At 37.9% G+C, this 16,460-nt stretch overlaps 1 protein-coding gene across 1 annotated transcript in view; it reads right to left on the minus strand.

Annotated features, from left to right (window-relative positions):
• Positions 1–1,315: 1,315 nt before the first annotated feature.
• LOC114470769 (putative methyltransferase NSUN7) overlaps positions 1,316–16,460 on the minus strand; it is a 42,800-nt gene continuing 27,655 nt past the window's right edge. The window contains exons 6-13 of the mRNA XM_028459101.1: positions 13,765–13,948; positions 12,924–13,164; positions 12,643–12,786; positions 10,649–10,750; positions 9,085–9,220; positions 8,263–8,386; positions 3,335–3,608; positions 1,316–1,766 (exon numbers count right to left, since the gene is read on the minus strand). Of these exons, the coding sequence (XP_028314902.1) occupies positions 1,345–1,766; positions 3,335–3,608; positions 8,263–8,386; positions 9,085–9,220; positions 10,649–10,750; positions 12,643–12,786; positions 12,924–13,164; positions 13,765–13,948 (1,627 nt within the window). The 3' untranslated portion in view covers positions 1,316–1,344. The remainder of the gene's footprint in view (positions 1,767–3,334; positions 3,609–8,262; positions 8,387–9,084; positions 9,221–10,648; positions 10,751–12,642; positions 12,787–12,923; positions 13,165–13,764; positions 13,949–16,460) is intronic.

Genomic DNA, 16,460 nt, shown 5'->3' on the forward strand with positions numbered 1-16,460 from the left:
ACCCCAACCCTGGTTAAAGTTACAAAATAAATCAATCTTAATTTACTTCATCATATTGTGTGTAATTAGATCTATTTTTTCTATCTTAAGAGATGACTGTACATTATTATTATTATTATTATTATTATTTTCTATTAACACAATCAATAAAACACCTACTTTAACTTCTGTCCTTTACAACAACAGCCCTGCATAGAACGGATTAAAACACATTAGAATAACTGACATTTACAAGTAAAGTGCTTGACTTTGTTTTTAAACTAACTAAAATATTTTAGAAATACTGCAGTTAATAAATCAGCTCTTCTATTGCACATATATTAAGGCGCATATTCATAACTACAGTAAAGCCTCCAGGAGATGCTGGATACACGTACATATTTCAATCAAAATGTAATCAAAAGTGGTCATAGAAAGAGATTAAATCCCTGACAGTTTTATCCTGGCTTTATATTTTATTGACATAAGAGATGCTCGGTGCCCCAGAGAACTTGATGGTTTTTAGACGAGCAGTCGATGTGTAGTTTCTGGCTTGGCTAAATCTTGGCGCTAAATGTAGTGTTTAGAAGTTTAGTATTAGTCTAGAAGCGTTTATGGTTAAAATAATTCAGGAGTGCTGAAGGACTGCATGTTCTGTGTTTGAGTCCAGTGAATAAGTAAACAGGGCCCACCACTGAGTGTGACCCTTAACCAGGGTTAGGGTCAATTACAATTGTAATAGATAAATAATTACAATTCTAATTGTAACTTTAAAAATCTGTTGCTGTTGTAATAAATAAATTGTAATTGAGTTCAGATAATTGACTAATTGTAATTGCCATGAAAATAATTCAAAAATTGTCATTTATAATATAACGCAAAACTGGGGAACCATGTGACAGGTCTATGTACAGTTCTACACATACTGTATGTAGTTAACAATCATCAAAATATGTTTATATCAAGCTTTCCCGCAATTTACCATTTAAAAACATTGAAGTTCAGGGGTTTAGTGACACAAAAAAGGCTCAGATGCTCACAACATAAATATTAAAACCTATAATTTCATTGATTATGAAGCCAAATAAGATAAAAACAAATAGAAAAGAAATTAAATGATAGATATTTGTTTTTAGTGTATTTTACAGCTGATTTAGGACCAGTTATCATAAGAGATGCTAACAAAAAGCTAATACAAGAGAAGGGTTAACTTTTATTAGGTTATTTATTTCAGGCTCAATAATTGTGATTATTTGTAATTGGAAAGAATGCAATCGTAATTGAATTGTTAATGAACATTGGTTATTGAAACTTAATTGTAACTCCCCTCAGGGGGACAAGTGGTAAAATACAGAGGCTGAATTATTATAATGGAAATAGAGGGGGAGATTTGTCTGCAGTCCCCTTTGAGGGGAAGACGTACACGGGTTGAGGGGGGGTCTTCTTCTTGCTGTACCAGGGGCTGTGGCTCACTCCTGATCCACTGCGTTGGGGGGGGAGGAAGCTTGGGAAGTGAACAGGAGGCAGGACCAGAACCACAGGTTTCAGCACTTCCTGGGCTCTACGGGGGCGGAGGAGGGGGGCCACAGGGGGAGCGGGTGGGGCGGTGCGGCTGGTAGAAGAAGACGTCATGTTGAGAGCGTGAGAGATGATTTTAGTAGGTGTGTCATTTTGTGGATGGGTGGAGGAAGCAGGAGCAGACGAGGTGGAGTATTTTTGTCTGGAGTCCCAGAAGACCCTCACTGCAGAGCTCTTTACGGGCTGAAAGTGCCGCCCTTTGGGCTGTGCTGGAACACAAGCAAAAATAGACCTTTTTTTTTTCTAGTTCCTTTACCTGATGAATTATCAAGCATCTGTCTCAGAGAGGCAACATTTACCCCAGGGGAGCCACAAGAATGTGACTATCTGATCCTAGGGCCACATTATCAATATTCATGTCAGCATTAAAAATAATAACCAACCTGAGCAATAAAGCAGGAAAAAACAAAGGGTCATTTTCTATGTTTTTCTGTCATTTTTTATGTTTTTGTTGTTATTTTGTTGGAGTTAATCTGTGTGCTTTTGTAATCATTGTCATTCTGTTTAAGTTCATGTTGATGTTGTCACTTTGTGTTTTTGGAGTCATTTATGTATATTTTTTGCAAATTTGTTGATTTTTGTTCTTGTTTAGTGTAGTTTTGGAATCATTTATGTATTCTTTGTTTAGTTTTTTTAGTATTTTTTTTTTTTATATATATATTTGTTGTTTTTTTAGTGAATCTGTATATTTTAGCCTGTTTTGTAAAATGTTCTGTTTATTTTGTGTGTTTTTGGAGTAATTTTGTTTGTTTGCTGGATGGTCCTTGCCCGTGTTTGATCTGTCTGATGGACGGAGCGACTCTGATCTCTACAGAATAAACTGACTGTGATTGACAACGTCTTATTGATTTATCATATTGAATAAAAGCAATGTTTTTCATAGTGAAAGAAAAGCCAGCTGTGCGTTTTATCACCATCTTCATCAAAGTTGGCACTAAAGTTTGTATTTGTTGGACTTGTTAGTATTTTTACTGAACAGCTGCATGTTGGTCGATGGAATTGACAATATTGTTTTCTTAATTATTCAAAACAATTTTATTTGAACTTAAAATGCTTCTTTTTTTTAATTTTTTTTATTTTTTTACTGATGGCCACTTTAAATTTGGTGCAGCCGTTGAAATAATTCATTTCATCCAAAAGGAAGAAAAACTACATAAATAAATGTGATTTACTGTATGTGACCTTTTTTCATTACAGATAAAAGCATATGCAAATAATTTATTTTGAAAATCTGTCGTTTTTGGTAAAATTACTGTCCCCGTTTTGAGTTTTAAAAATCTGGTCACCCTATGCTAACATGTAGCCATGCTAACATGTAGCCATGCTAACGTGCAGTGTCAGTGCATAATCCTTCCATTCGGATCCTTTAAAACGTATGTGCGAAATGCGTCGACATCCAGTCGGCGTATTTTACAGCAGGTCGTGCACTATTTAAAATATTTAGAAATTCATGTTTCGAGTGAATTTCGATGTATTTTGGTTCTTATTTTATTTTTTTTCTGTTTGCTTTTTGATTGTCAATGTTGTGTTTTGATCCGTTTTTGTGTATATCGTCTTCCTTTTTTTAAAAAAAATAACAATTAAAAACATCACTAAACAGTCACATATTTACATGTGTACTATTAAAATATTGAACAAACGTCGTATGGTCAGTTTACATTCAAATATCACGTCCCAAGTGCTCTGTTGTGAAGGAAGTGACGTAGTCTACACGCATGTGTTGAACGGATCCAAAAGGATCGGGCACTGTGACGTGCAGCGCAGTAATCTTCCTTACCTTGTTGTTGTGGTTGCTGTGTGTTGATGTGTCCCTGCTGAATGCTGCTGCTGCTGCTGCTGCTGATTCTGTTTCTGTTTCTGCTGCTTTGGGGCGGATGTTTGAGTGGAATGCTACTCCACGGTTTAGCCTGTAAGCGTCGGGTGTGTCCAATAGACGTACGGGTGTGGTTCTCCTTCTTGTCCGGACGGTTGGAGCCGATCCTGTCCAGTATTCCTCTGGTATTTGCCTTTGCAATTACATCCTCAGGAGCCTCTTTGACCACTGGCTCAGGCTGTTGGGAAATGACAAGAACAACAAATTATTTTGCTTTTCATGAATAGTAGAAACTGATCGGAGGGCGGTGGCAGTGGCTATCCGTACAGTTGCCGTATCAATATCTCGACATTCTATTCGTACGCAGCGCCCCTATTTGGCCAGGTTAGGTCACGTGACTAAGACTAAACCTTACACTAAACCTAAACCTAAAAATTGTTGCGATATAGGATTATAACCTAACCCTAATCCTAACCTATTTACGTGTTTTTCGGTAACCATACCAATAGCACCGGGGGTTGTCCGTACGGCAACCGTACAAATAGACACGTTTGTGTAACAAAATGTTGGCAAGCCTGCTCACTGATATGGCCTGTGTTTATTTATCCGGATTGTGGTTAAAAAAGCCCAATCACTATTTAACAGCTGTACCACAAAACACTCCTTGGAGCTTTATACAGTATGGACAAGTAAAACAAAGAGAATAGAGGGAGGGGCCCTGTGTCCTTTCTGTTGGCAGCAGGGTCACTTGCTGTCTCAGCAGCAGAGGACACATCCTCGCAGTGCTTGAATTATTCATGAGTCTAGTGCACACAACACAAACAGGCAGCCAGTGTTAGTTTGTCTTCTTTTTTGTATTTGCTTCTTAAATCTTCATTCTTAAATGCAGTTTGAATGCATTCTGCACAGACGTGTGTGTGTGTGACGTAAACCTGTGCATGTGATACACATCAGAAGGTATAAGATGCTTTTAGCAGCATCTTAGTAATTCAGTCGCTGGTGGACGCTGAGAACTTCATCGATGCTAACTCATACGGACAGAGGACACTGAATTATTCAATGGACACACTTCCTTGCCTGACCTTTTTTCCTTCCATCTTTGTAAATTTTATTTCCTCTCTTTCTTCACTTACCAACCTGTGTAAATCTCTCATTACCGTAAACACTGCCACACTCGGTGACCGCGGCTTTTCCTCTTTTCACCACTAACATCTAAATCATTACCTCTGATGTTTTCTGGCAACTGTACACTTAAGTGGATGAAATGTGCAGAGGAGCGACAAAAACAGAGTGAAGAGTGTAGTAATGCTTTACATTTTTTGATTTAGCGCCATCATTTTATTTCACTTGATCATCGGGGAGCTGAAGCTTAAATGATGTATATTTCTGATTAGAAACACACTGTAAATATCTTTATTGTCCCCATCTGTTTCTGTACAAAAAGCTCATAAAGAACTTTAGTGGGCACCACTATGACAGCCCAACCAGGCCAGACAGCATTGAAACACTTATATAATTGCTATTTTTATGGCGCTTTCGGCGTGCCACAATAACTTTTGATTAGCTGTGTTTATTGGAAGGAGGACAGGAGAAAAACTTCTTGTTTGAGGCACCTTAACAGCACTTTGATTATCTTTTCATTCCTATCGGTGGAGGTATAAAACATGATGGAAGGCCAGAGAGAAGACAAATCTACAATAGATGCAGCTTCACTCCATCCAATGGGCTAAGACGTCTTAATAACACAGCACTGGCACCACATGCACAGAAGAGGATTTCATACTGTGAGGCTCAGTGACATAAACATGCACGTGTTTGGGTCAGTCACAGACATTTAATAAGCCTTAAAGTATTGTCTTTCACATTTGTAAGTGAAATGTAGAATCATATAAAGATGCAATATTGAAATGACATGCTGAGGAAGGAGGTGGAATAAACAAATAGACATTAATGACATAGACTTGATGATGACCACAGAGCATATTGGCATTAGTCATATTTTAAAGCAACATTTGTCAACTGCATATCCCTGAACTCAAGAACGTCACATGACTATTTCACAAGTGGTCTACTTTTTTTTTTTTTATCCAAACACTTATCTATAAATTCATTTAATAATAGTCCCTCCTATCTCCTTTCCTATCCACTGTTCCTTAACCCCTGGAAATGTTTAAGTGGCGGCCATGATAAGGAGCATTCCAATTGTCTTAAAGCCAAGTTGATAAAGCTCAATGCTTCCTTTATAACCTCCTTTAGCTTAGGAAACACTGATGCATTATTTACCAAAGGAGACGTGAAATTCTGCCCCACAATTCCTTGCGGTAACATTTAAAGGGACCAAGCTCATCCGAGCGCTCACGGAAACTCACGATGACTGAAAAGGGACGCATTATGTAAGTTTAATTATGTAAGTTACTAATAATATGCCTTGAACAACTTTAAATAATCTAAAACCCATATTTTATGATATGCAAACCATATTATCAGATTATCAGAGACATTTTTAATCTCATTATGTTTTATTCAACGTGTTTCATTCATCTAGGAATGCTTTGTACATTTGCATGCCTACAACATTATGTATGCATATAGCTTGCATAAATGTAACAATTTCATAAAGTCCTACTTATTTTGGATGTGAATGGTGAGTGTGAGAAACCATTCTCAATGTGACGTTCTTTTAGTTGCACTTTTGTTCCTTGTAGCCTGGTAGCCTCTTTTCCTTTGATTTACATTCAAACCTTGTGATATTTGTGATTATATCAGTGGTTAGAGGCACAGGGGAAAGTGTTATAATCGTGTTTTTAGTAGTCCATTTTCAGAAATGTGTTGTTTTTTCTCCACGGCAAGTCGTCAACAACCTTCACCACCGTCTGATTATTACGTCACCTAGTGGAAGTGCATTTGATTGTCAAAAACTATATGATGGCCTTTCCCTAACTCCTTTAGGAAGTCTCCTAACACCTTTTCTTAAGCCCCTGACGTCATCCACTGGGCTAGGGAAAAGTGGATAGGAAAGGAGATAGGAAGGACTATTCAGACACAGCTATTTGCTATTTACTTTGCACCTGAAGGACATTTTTCCCCTTATTTTCTAACTTTTTGAATCAGTAGTGTTCCAGGAGTTGGTTAGGGTTGATATCACAGCCAAATTACGATACAAGCTATTTTACAATGAAGCAAACATAAAATACACATCTTTTTGTTTTGTCTGACTGAATGACCTAAACCTTTGTCCATGACTTCTCTTATCTCCTTATCTTGAATGAGAGCCAAGCAAAGGCTGTGTCTCTCTACATTCAAACGTATGTCCAAACATAATGAGTCCAATGGTTTTCCTGCAGTGGATAATAATTCATTACTTGCATTTATTTTCAAGCTTTAATTATCTAGCAAAATTAAAAGTTTTTTTTTTCTGTGTGTGTGAAATACTGGGTTCAGAGAATGTGTCTCTGACAAAAATGTCCTCACCACATGGTTTAATACAGAGGAAAAAATGTCATGTATATACCAGTGTCATCATCATCTCCTGGTATAGAGCTGCAGGTGCTTAGAATAGTTGATTGACATGTGACTATACTTTGTGTGTAAAGATGCCCAAAACAAACAAATAAGAAATATAATATCTGTTCAGTGTCTCTGTGGAGAAAGTAGAAATTAATAATAAATATTTCATAATTTTTGTTAGTTTGTTTGTTTCCTGATGTGTTTTACACTGAAGACAACTTGACTGCACAAGTAGAAAAATGAAATGTTTTCCCTTTTTGTCCAAGAATTGGCCTTGTTTAGAGGAGGACGTGACTTAGCACTGAATTAGTGTTAAATCAGGGTAAAGTATGTTATAACGGGTGGATGTGTTTTTCATCATGAGAGAAAATAAACTGAATATATTCCATTGTTTCCACCAGATATTGGCCCTTCCATATGAATGGTGTTGCCATTATCTGGCCAGGAAATATTAATCATTGTGTAAATTACAAACTGCTCCAGTTGTCGATATCACAACCCACCAATTCAATAAAACTCCACAATATTTATGAGTGCTCACTGGTTTTTCTGCACTTCTATCACATGATGGCAGTCATTTCTAATCACAAATTGTTAAAAAGAATCTCGGTTTTTCCAAAATCCTGCATTTCTCTAAATCAAACAGAATTTTTTCAGAAAATGTATTAATTACAGGTACTAATATCTGTCACTTGTTGCTTGTATATTATTGTTGCCTTTACATATCAATTATAGGTGGATGTGAAATAGGGAACAATAATGTTAAGATGACTCGTTTTCCTGTCTATGGAATCAAACTGCTCCGTACTTTATCCCCTGAACTAAAAGAGTTTTGACACCCCTAGATCCAGGGTTGGGCTCAATTATAATTGTAATTGTGTGATTGATCATTTATTACAATTATGGAGTAAAGTTGCAGTTGTAATTTTAAAAATCTGCTCATTAAATTAAAGCGTTGTTAAATTGTATTTGAGTTTAAATAATTGTAATTGCCATGAAAATTCTTTAGAAAATGTCAATTATAATTTCAAATCTTGGGGAACCACGTTACAGTTGTATGTAGAGTTCTACACATACGTACGTAGTTAACAATTATTAAAATATGTTTCATATCAAGCTTTCCCACATTTTACCATTTAAAAAATGTAAATCTAGGATTATACTGATAGAAAAAAGGCTCACACACACACACCAATAGGTATTAGGTAACCAATAGATAGGAAATAAATTAGATAATTAAAAACGTAATTGTAACTGAAAAATGTAATTGACCGCAACCCTGACTAGATCATGCAAATATATTAATTTATCATCTTATTTTGGTCAGACTCCAGAAATCTGGTATTTGAGGTTCCCTTTGTTAGCTGACAGATGAAGCAGCGTACCTTTCTCATTAGAACAGCGAGGAAGCAGCCATTGTTGAGCTCTGACGGCTCCAGGATGAAGAACGGCTCTTTTTCATTGGTCGCCTCTGCCTGGTCACAGGAGCTGAGATGCAAAGGACTCAACCTGGAAGAAAAAAAACACACAAATGACAATGTAGGACACAGAGGTGGTTGCATTAGGATAGAAACAAACAAACACACACAAACACTGAAAATCCCATAAACTATTAGACACTTTCTCAAATAAACAAATAAATAAGTGCAAAAGACTTTCTGCTGCTTGTGAGACGTTTTAAATAAATGTCATTTTCACTGTGTCTGGTGAGCGCAGCAGGTGGCCTGTTTGAGAAAATACTATGTCAACTCAAAGTGCAGAATGAAAATATCCTGGGTATAAAAACAGTGTGAAAACCATTAGAAAGAAAGAGTTAGAATAGAAGGAGGGAACAAACCGATAATAGAAAAACACCGAGGAAAAACCAACGCGATTCATACCAATATTATTACTTGTGATTTATTTATGCTGCCCTGAGGCATTGCCAGCAAACCATGTCTGCTCCCTGTAGACAGGAGTCAATCTTCATTGGATCAGTTTACCAAGAATGATAAACATCAACAGCTCTGTTTCAAACCTTGCTGTTTCTGCACAGCGTTTACAGACACCTTTGATTACGGAATCTTTTTCATTCCCTGCCTGAGAGGTGAGGACAAAAGCCTGATGTCGTCTAGAGAGGTATGGAAAAAAAAAAAAAAACTTGCCCCAGAAACAAACAAAAACAAGCAGACAATAAGGACACAACAGTGTGGCCAGGCAGATCTGACCTGAACTTGCTTTGTTTTGGTTCCCCGTCCTGGTCTGAGGAGGCCTTGGCTTCCTGCAGGACTCCATTAACCACGTCTTCATTCTCCGTCTGACATGACGAACACGTACAGTACACCACCACCAAAACCTGAGGGACTACACAGAGAAACACACATTGACGACTGAGCCATTCTCCTCCTGCAGCCTGATCTCTGGATATTTAACCGTTGTGTTTTTCAATCTTTCTCTGTTCTACCTCATTTGTGCTTTGTTGTCCTTTTCTTACTAATTAAAATCAGACAGAAACATTTCATTCTCAGAAGGTGACATACGACGTTCGCTCAGATGTGAAAAACAAAATATTTGTTTGAAAGTGTGGTCCTTGTAGAGAAGCAGTGGTGACAGACGTTCTACAGCAAGGATGGGCGACTCTAGCACAGCAGGGGCCACAAACATGTGTTGTATCTGATCTGAGGGCCACATGATTAGTATTCATGTTAGCATTAGACTAAAGGGAGGTGGGGGGCGGGGCTTTTGTCTTTGTGGTTTTGGTGTTTAGTCAGTTTTTAACCATTCAGTGTGTTTTTAGGAGTCATTATGTGAGTTTTTTTGTAATTATTTTGTGTTCTTGTCATTTTGTTGTCGTTTTCTGCATTTTTTGGTTCACTCTGTCATTTTGTGTCTTTTCTTAACAGTTGAGTCTTTGGAACTTTAATCTAATGAGTTGTTGTTTTGTGTTTTTGTAGTCATTTTGTTTGTTTAAGTGGTTGTTTGCATCTTTTATGAATAATTTTGTGTATTTTTGGAATTTCTTGTCTACTTGCATTTGTGTACTTTGTGTATTATGTTGGGTTTCATATTCCGTCCAACATCCTGAAGTACAATTTTTGGGGACTTGCTTTAGGGGCTGAGGGCCACCTCAGCCTGCTCTACAGGCTGGGGCCAGTATGTTTGTACACTGCAATGTGTGTCATGTAGACATTCAAATGAAACCATTGACTCAGTTGAGCGATGGTATTCAATAAATGCTCACTATTATCTAGCAGTCCTATTAGAGAGTATCTATACTGGCAAAAACACAGATAAAGACCGATCAATAGAGTGTGATTAGAGACGCTGGTGTACGCGGCCTCCCCCTGAGAAACTATGAATGCAGACGATTACAACCTCGTTCATTCTCAGAAGAAAAACTGCAAACCAATGCAAGAAACACGAAGGGCAATTTAAGAAGCATTCCTACAACTATTAAAAACACACTTGTTACAATTACAATATCGTCTTCAATTATCCTTCAATTACAACTCAATTACTATTACGATGGCCACCATTTTTTCCAGTTACAATTCAAATTGCAAATCTTATTTTTCCCCTGAAAGTCAATTCCCATGCCAATTACAATGACAAAGTCAATTATCTGAACTAAATTACAATTCAATTGTGAATGCAACAGCAACAGATATTTTTCAATTACAGTTACAATTATTGTTACACCATAATTGCATTAAATTATCAATTACACTATTACATTTATAATTGAGCCCAACCCTGGTGTGTTGGCATGAGAGCAGGTCACTGTACACTTACATTTCAAAGCATGGCCAAAGTCTTTTCTCTGCTGGGCTGCCAGATCCTCCAATTTGCTCTGAGCTATGGAACCATGGGACAGGTCCTGCAGCAGACCTGGATCTAACAGGAACAGTGACTTTGAAAAGGGCATAAAATATTCAACTGATCTATTGATCGTAACTGTAAATCAACTTAGGTTGTTGTTTTGGGGTTACAGAGTGCTTAAAGCTGCAGTTTATAAAATCTGTTTAGAATCCATTCTTCATTCACTGGCATCCTCATGAATGTTCACGACTGTGGAGCTTTTTGTTGAAAAACTTTGATGTCAGACACTTACTATGGCCGAATTCCAGGTAAGGATTGACTCCACCTGTCTCTTTGAGACAAAGTGAACTTATGTATGGATTGTTATTCATAATAGTAATAGTTGTTGTTGAAAATGCACAAAAAACATATTTTTTTTTATTATTAATAAGAGCGATAGAGACCAACAAGCTCGTTTTTTCTGCTGAAGTTATTGTCAGAGCTAAGTTTTTATTATTTATTATTTTATCCCTCTGAGACTATCTCTTCTCCATATTGGTCTTCCTTTTTTTGGCTTGCTTTGTTGTGTAAGCCGTTGTGCCTAATGCTGCGATTGGTATTTTTTCTTCCAAAATGCCTGCCACTGCACCTTCACTACCGATAAGACGTGAATGTGCATCGACTCTTGAAACACTTTGTAAAAAGTCCTGTGATTGGCTGAACAATAACATCATGATGTCTGTTTTTCTACAGCTTTAATACAGAGCCAAGAGAGACAGAGGTCCAGAATCCTCTCAGAACACTTAAGGCTCAAACATACTCAGGCAGACTCTGCATGGTCAGTCCACACTCCTCAGAGCTTACATATTGGACCGCACCGTGTAGTAATTTCCAGTAAAATCAGTATGCTGAAAGTTTATAATGGATTTTTGACCAAATGACGCCAAAAATAACTTACATACTGCAGCTTTAAGCTTATCCCTGGTTACACAGGGAGCACAACCTGAACAGGTCACCAGTCCATCCTAAGAAGGATTTTGTACAAATGGAGAATGGGGGTTTGATATGACCAGCGCCATCCAGCCAAACTCATCGTATACCTTCCAAGAAACAAATCTGTATTCAGCAGCAAAGAGCTGGGATGCCATAGACAGAGCACAGCAGGATGTTAGAGCAAAGAACAAGCTGTGATGAGGAATCCTATAAAGCTCTTGATTTATAGAGATGAGAAAACAAGCTGTGAATGATTTGTGTTTGTAGTTATTAACATCATCTGCAGCAGGAGAAAAAATAAGAATCAAGCACTCTCTTTCTGACTAAATGGAAAAAAAAAAATCAACTATGGTGGCATTGAAGGGACAAACATGATCAAAATCAACAAAGGGACAATACAGTAAAATATGTGGGGACATCACTCTCTACATAAATCATACTGCCTACAATTCAGTGTTACAAACGTGTTCGCGGCCAACATCAACCCCCAGTCCAGCATTGGAACTGAAATGTCAAAGAAAGCAGCATATACTGTAAGACAGAGGCCAGTGGAGCTTAACCAATTTTTATAACTTTTATAAATAAAGGTCAAATAACAGGGTTGACTGGGCCTGACAAGAGGATATGTTTTTTTATTACAACAATCTAAGAGTCTAAGAACACCCGGAGGTTTGGGCTGACTTGCGTCTACACTGGAATTTAATGCTTCGATTATGGCCATTGCTACTGGAGCAATTAGGACACGCCCACTCAGTGACCCATCAACAATCAAGACACCAGTGCACATAATGGGCACCACCCAGCAAGAAAAAGCCTTCCCCCATCCACACACATTACAGATCTCACCCTGATGAGTCTGTGTGCCACCCACGCATGCACGCGCGCACACACACACACACAAAAGAAAGTTTGAGGAAGGTGGGCAAGAAAAAGGCCAGATATGCACCGTATGCTGTAAAAAAGAAATATATCTCAATGCACGAAGCCTAACTTACCTCCATTTTCTTGGAGAATGAACTTGACTGTGTTGCTGACTGCGGACATGGAGCACCTGGGGATCAACAGAATAACCCGAACATTCCGAAGATGTTTGTCATCAGCATCCAAAGACTGGAAACCCTGCTGTAATAGCTTTACATCTGATGGGCAGATAAAGAGAGTAAAATTATAACTTCAAACATTAAAAGTGAGGGAAAGAAGCTGACAATCATTTCAGTTTTATCTACTTTGTCTCAATATAAATCCACTAAAAGACTGAAGGCCATTCACTACTTACTCTTGCAGCCCATTTTGTCGACTGTGTGCTGAATCTCCTCGCTTTGACGTTCAGTTATATCTGTGGTACATACGTAAACCATAGGCTGGTCGTTGTTGTTTTTGTCTCCTTCGTATTTCTCTGCAATCAAGGAGGCCGTGTGTGCAACAGTGAGGCCGGAGAAGCAGCCAACCATTAGAATGTCTCCTTCATCTGGCAAAAGGGATGCCGCTGCATTTGTGGGGAGGATGCATGACTTATCCTGCAAGTACAGCGGGTAGAACTATTAGTGTGAACAACAGGGCCGCAACAACAAACCTAAAATGAGAACATAAACAATGACGTTTACAGTCACATGAGTTTATGCCTCGTGGCATGAAATGGGAATTGAAGAAGAACCATAAAAGACAGACGACCAGAGTAATGAAAAAAAGTGAAAAACTCATCTTCAAACTGTGATAAAGAAACATAAATTGAGCAAAAACTGTGAGGGGAGAATATGAACCACACAGCAGTGATGAATATTCCATTGAATTTGCGGCAAATAGAAATTTAATTACTTGTACTGTTGTGTATTGGTTTTAATGGCAGCATGAGTTTTATGGAGTAGAAAATAAAAGATTAATCAATCCCCTCTTCACAATCCAGATAGTTCTTTACAGCTCAAAGTGAGGCATGGCCATATGCGTGGGAATGCTGTGACGTATTAGTATCTCGGAAAACTCATTTCAGTTGACATAGAGGATCTCAATTCATTCTGAAAAGTCCATTACCAAAATGAAATCATAAATAAATGGGAAGTTTGGCGAGGGTGAACCCATTTCAACAGCAGAGAAGAACCTTTATATGCTACAGTGTGTACCTGGATGATGAGCTTGTGGTCTCTAAGAAGCTTTGTAAAGGAGAGAGGAGCTTTGAGCTGAGCAGGGAATACCAGCGTATCCCAACAGTGGGAATCTTGGCAGAAGGTCTGACCTGCCAACTGTCTAATCGATTTCACTTGCAATAATCCGTCATTCTTCAGCACACCTTGAACCTCATCATGGCTGGAAGTAAAGAAGAGAATCAGTGTAGAGAGTGGGATTAGAGGAAGCCCGAGAGAAGGGATAAGGCAAAAAAGGTTAGAGGTGGGAATGAGAGCAAGGATGTCATCACAGATAATAGTCAAGTGTAAAATCACTATGTGGCCTTTTTAAAGCAATTTAATGATAATGTGTGATGTAGGAGCCACTGTGGCACACCCCCCCCACACACACACACACACACCACTAGACGTGCACATACACGTATGCATGTCCAAACAGGTGACCTTTAAAGTCCAGAAGCTGGTTGACGGATGCTACTGATTGAATCTGTCAGCAGCAGCAGAATTTACACCGAACTGAATCAACCTGTCGCAGTGCGCAAGAACACACACACACACACACACACACACACAGACCTGCACACACACGGTCACTTAATTGGAAGTCAGTCGGGTACCTGGCCCATAAAGCATGGGACAACAGCACACCCAAAGTTAAAGGTCTGTGTCCTCCCATGTAGGAGGGCTTGCCAACAATGTGCATCGTGTGCAGTCTTCAGGCCTTCAGTCTGCTGGTGCTCCACACTATATACACTAAATGTGTTCATTTCATCAACTAAAAAATGTAGTCATCGTTGACTAATAAAAACGAAAATATAATTTTGTCACATGGGACGAAATCCAATCAGAACTCATGTGATCATGTGGTCTTCTGCATTGATCACATCAAATCTGTCTGTGTGTATTTACAAACTATAAGGTTGATAAACAGTAACAGAATCTTTAAAGAGTAACTAAACCCCAAAACCACCTTTTATTTCTGCTGAATACAAATGTATGTGGGTATGAGGTAGTGCTGTTGATGAATCCTGGTCCAACTCTCAACATTTTAGTCAAAGTATTTCAATTTGTCATATTTAGTTATCAAATATCAGAGTGACTGCCCTCTATGGGTTGAACCCTTGCTATTACAATTGATTTTTGCTATTGGCTGAGAACAAGATCATGTGACATTTTTGGACCATCTTGCATCACAAACAAGCACTGTTAGCCCCGCCCCTTTTATAAAACTACTACCTGTGGGCTCTACAATCTGTGGTGAGTAGGCTGGATTGAGAGAAGAGTGAATAGAGATATATTGAGTAATGAGTAGCTAGTTAGCATAGCATAGATTGTTTATTGGAGATTTTATAGTATAGACTGGGCGTGTCTTAACTGCTCCAGGTGCCACGCCCATAATCAAGGCACTTTTTGGATTTCTCTCCTAGTGGCAGGTCAAGAGAATGCAGGGGTTTAATTACTCTTTTTTTTTTTAAAAAAAAAAAAAGCATAATCTTACTTCTTATACTTTCTATTTTAGTCTGTAACAGATTTAGTTGCCTAAAGTCCTAATGTGATTTAGTTAACTTTTAACCTGATGACAAAAATTTGACTACAGTAAGACTAAAAATACAGTAAATCAAGATTTGCTGGCAAAATGAACATTGCTAAATACATAAACATGCTGAGCCTCCTGTGCGTACTTTTGTCAGTTTTGCAGAGATTTTGAACGATTCCGTGTGTGGACTACACAGAGTATTCATGTGTGTCTGTAGCTCTGAGCATCTGATGAAGAAACATTATGGAGAATTTTTTGAACTATGTTTTTCTTTCCTTTCTCGCAAAGTCATATTTTATTACAATCTCTTTGACAGTTTGTCCTTGTTCGTCAAATAGTTTGCCACAAAGAGTTCACTCTCTACACCCACGAGTAGACAATACGTTTAACATAGGGATGCAACGATTAATCGTAAGGCAGTTAAAAATCGATTCATAGGTATCACGGTTGATATCGATTTTCTGAAAATTGAGTCGCAGTACTTTTTTTTAACCAGCAGAGGGTGCTATCCACAAGTGTAGGCGGCGGGCGGAGTCTGCTAATACTTTCTTTCTGGCCGCCTTCTACTCTTAAATATGTTAATAAATGATTCATTACCCCTTTAGCACCGAAAGAATATCTGTAATATTACTTGAATATCTGTAAAAGTCACGTTTTTCTATTAGCTCTGTCTGCTAGCATAGCTTCTCTTCTTCACTGCAAGATATCTGCATGCCAACCGACCACTGTGTTACCAGTGCCCTGTGCTGGTCCAAACAAATATGACGTAAATCAGTGCAATCACGGGTTTTTTTTTTTTAAAGTCCAATTGTTAAGGCACAAAATACATTTTCAGTTGCACTTTTAAAAATAAAAATATGCAATAAAAATTATGCAGTTTTTCATTGTTTATTGTAGAACCAGAATTTAAATTAATAGGCTTAATTTTCATTTGTATTATTCCCTTATTTATTTCATTCAATATTTATTTTTAGTTAAATTGCATTGTTTTGAATTGTTTATCAAGGAATTCTTTTGACAATGAAAAATAAAAGAAAAATAGTACCGTATTTTCTAAAAAAAAAAAATTGTCTACAGTCCCATTTTGTAAAATAAATCGTGAGAGAATCGTATTGTGAACCCAGTATCGTGAATCGAATCGTATCGGGAGTTGAGT

This window comes from Gouania willdenowi, chromosome 10 (assembly GCF_900634775.1).
Source record: "Gouania willdenowi chromosome 10, fGouWil2.1, whole genome shotgun sequence".
NCBI classification, from domain to species: domain Eukaryota; kingdom Metazoa; phylum Chordata; class Actinopteri; order Blenniiformes; family Gobiesocidae; genus Gouania; species Gouania willdenowi.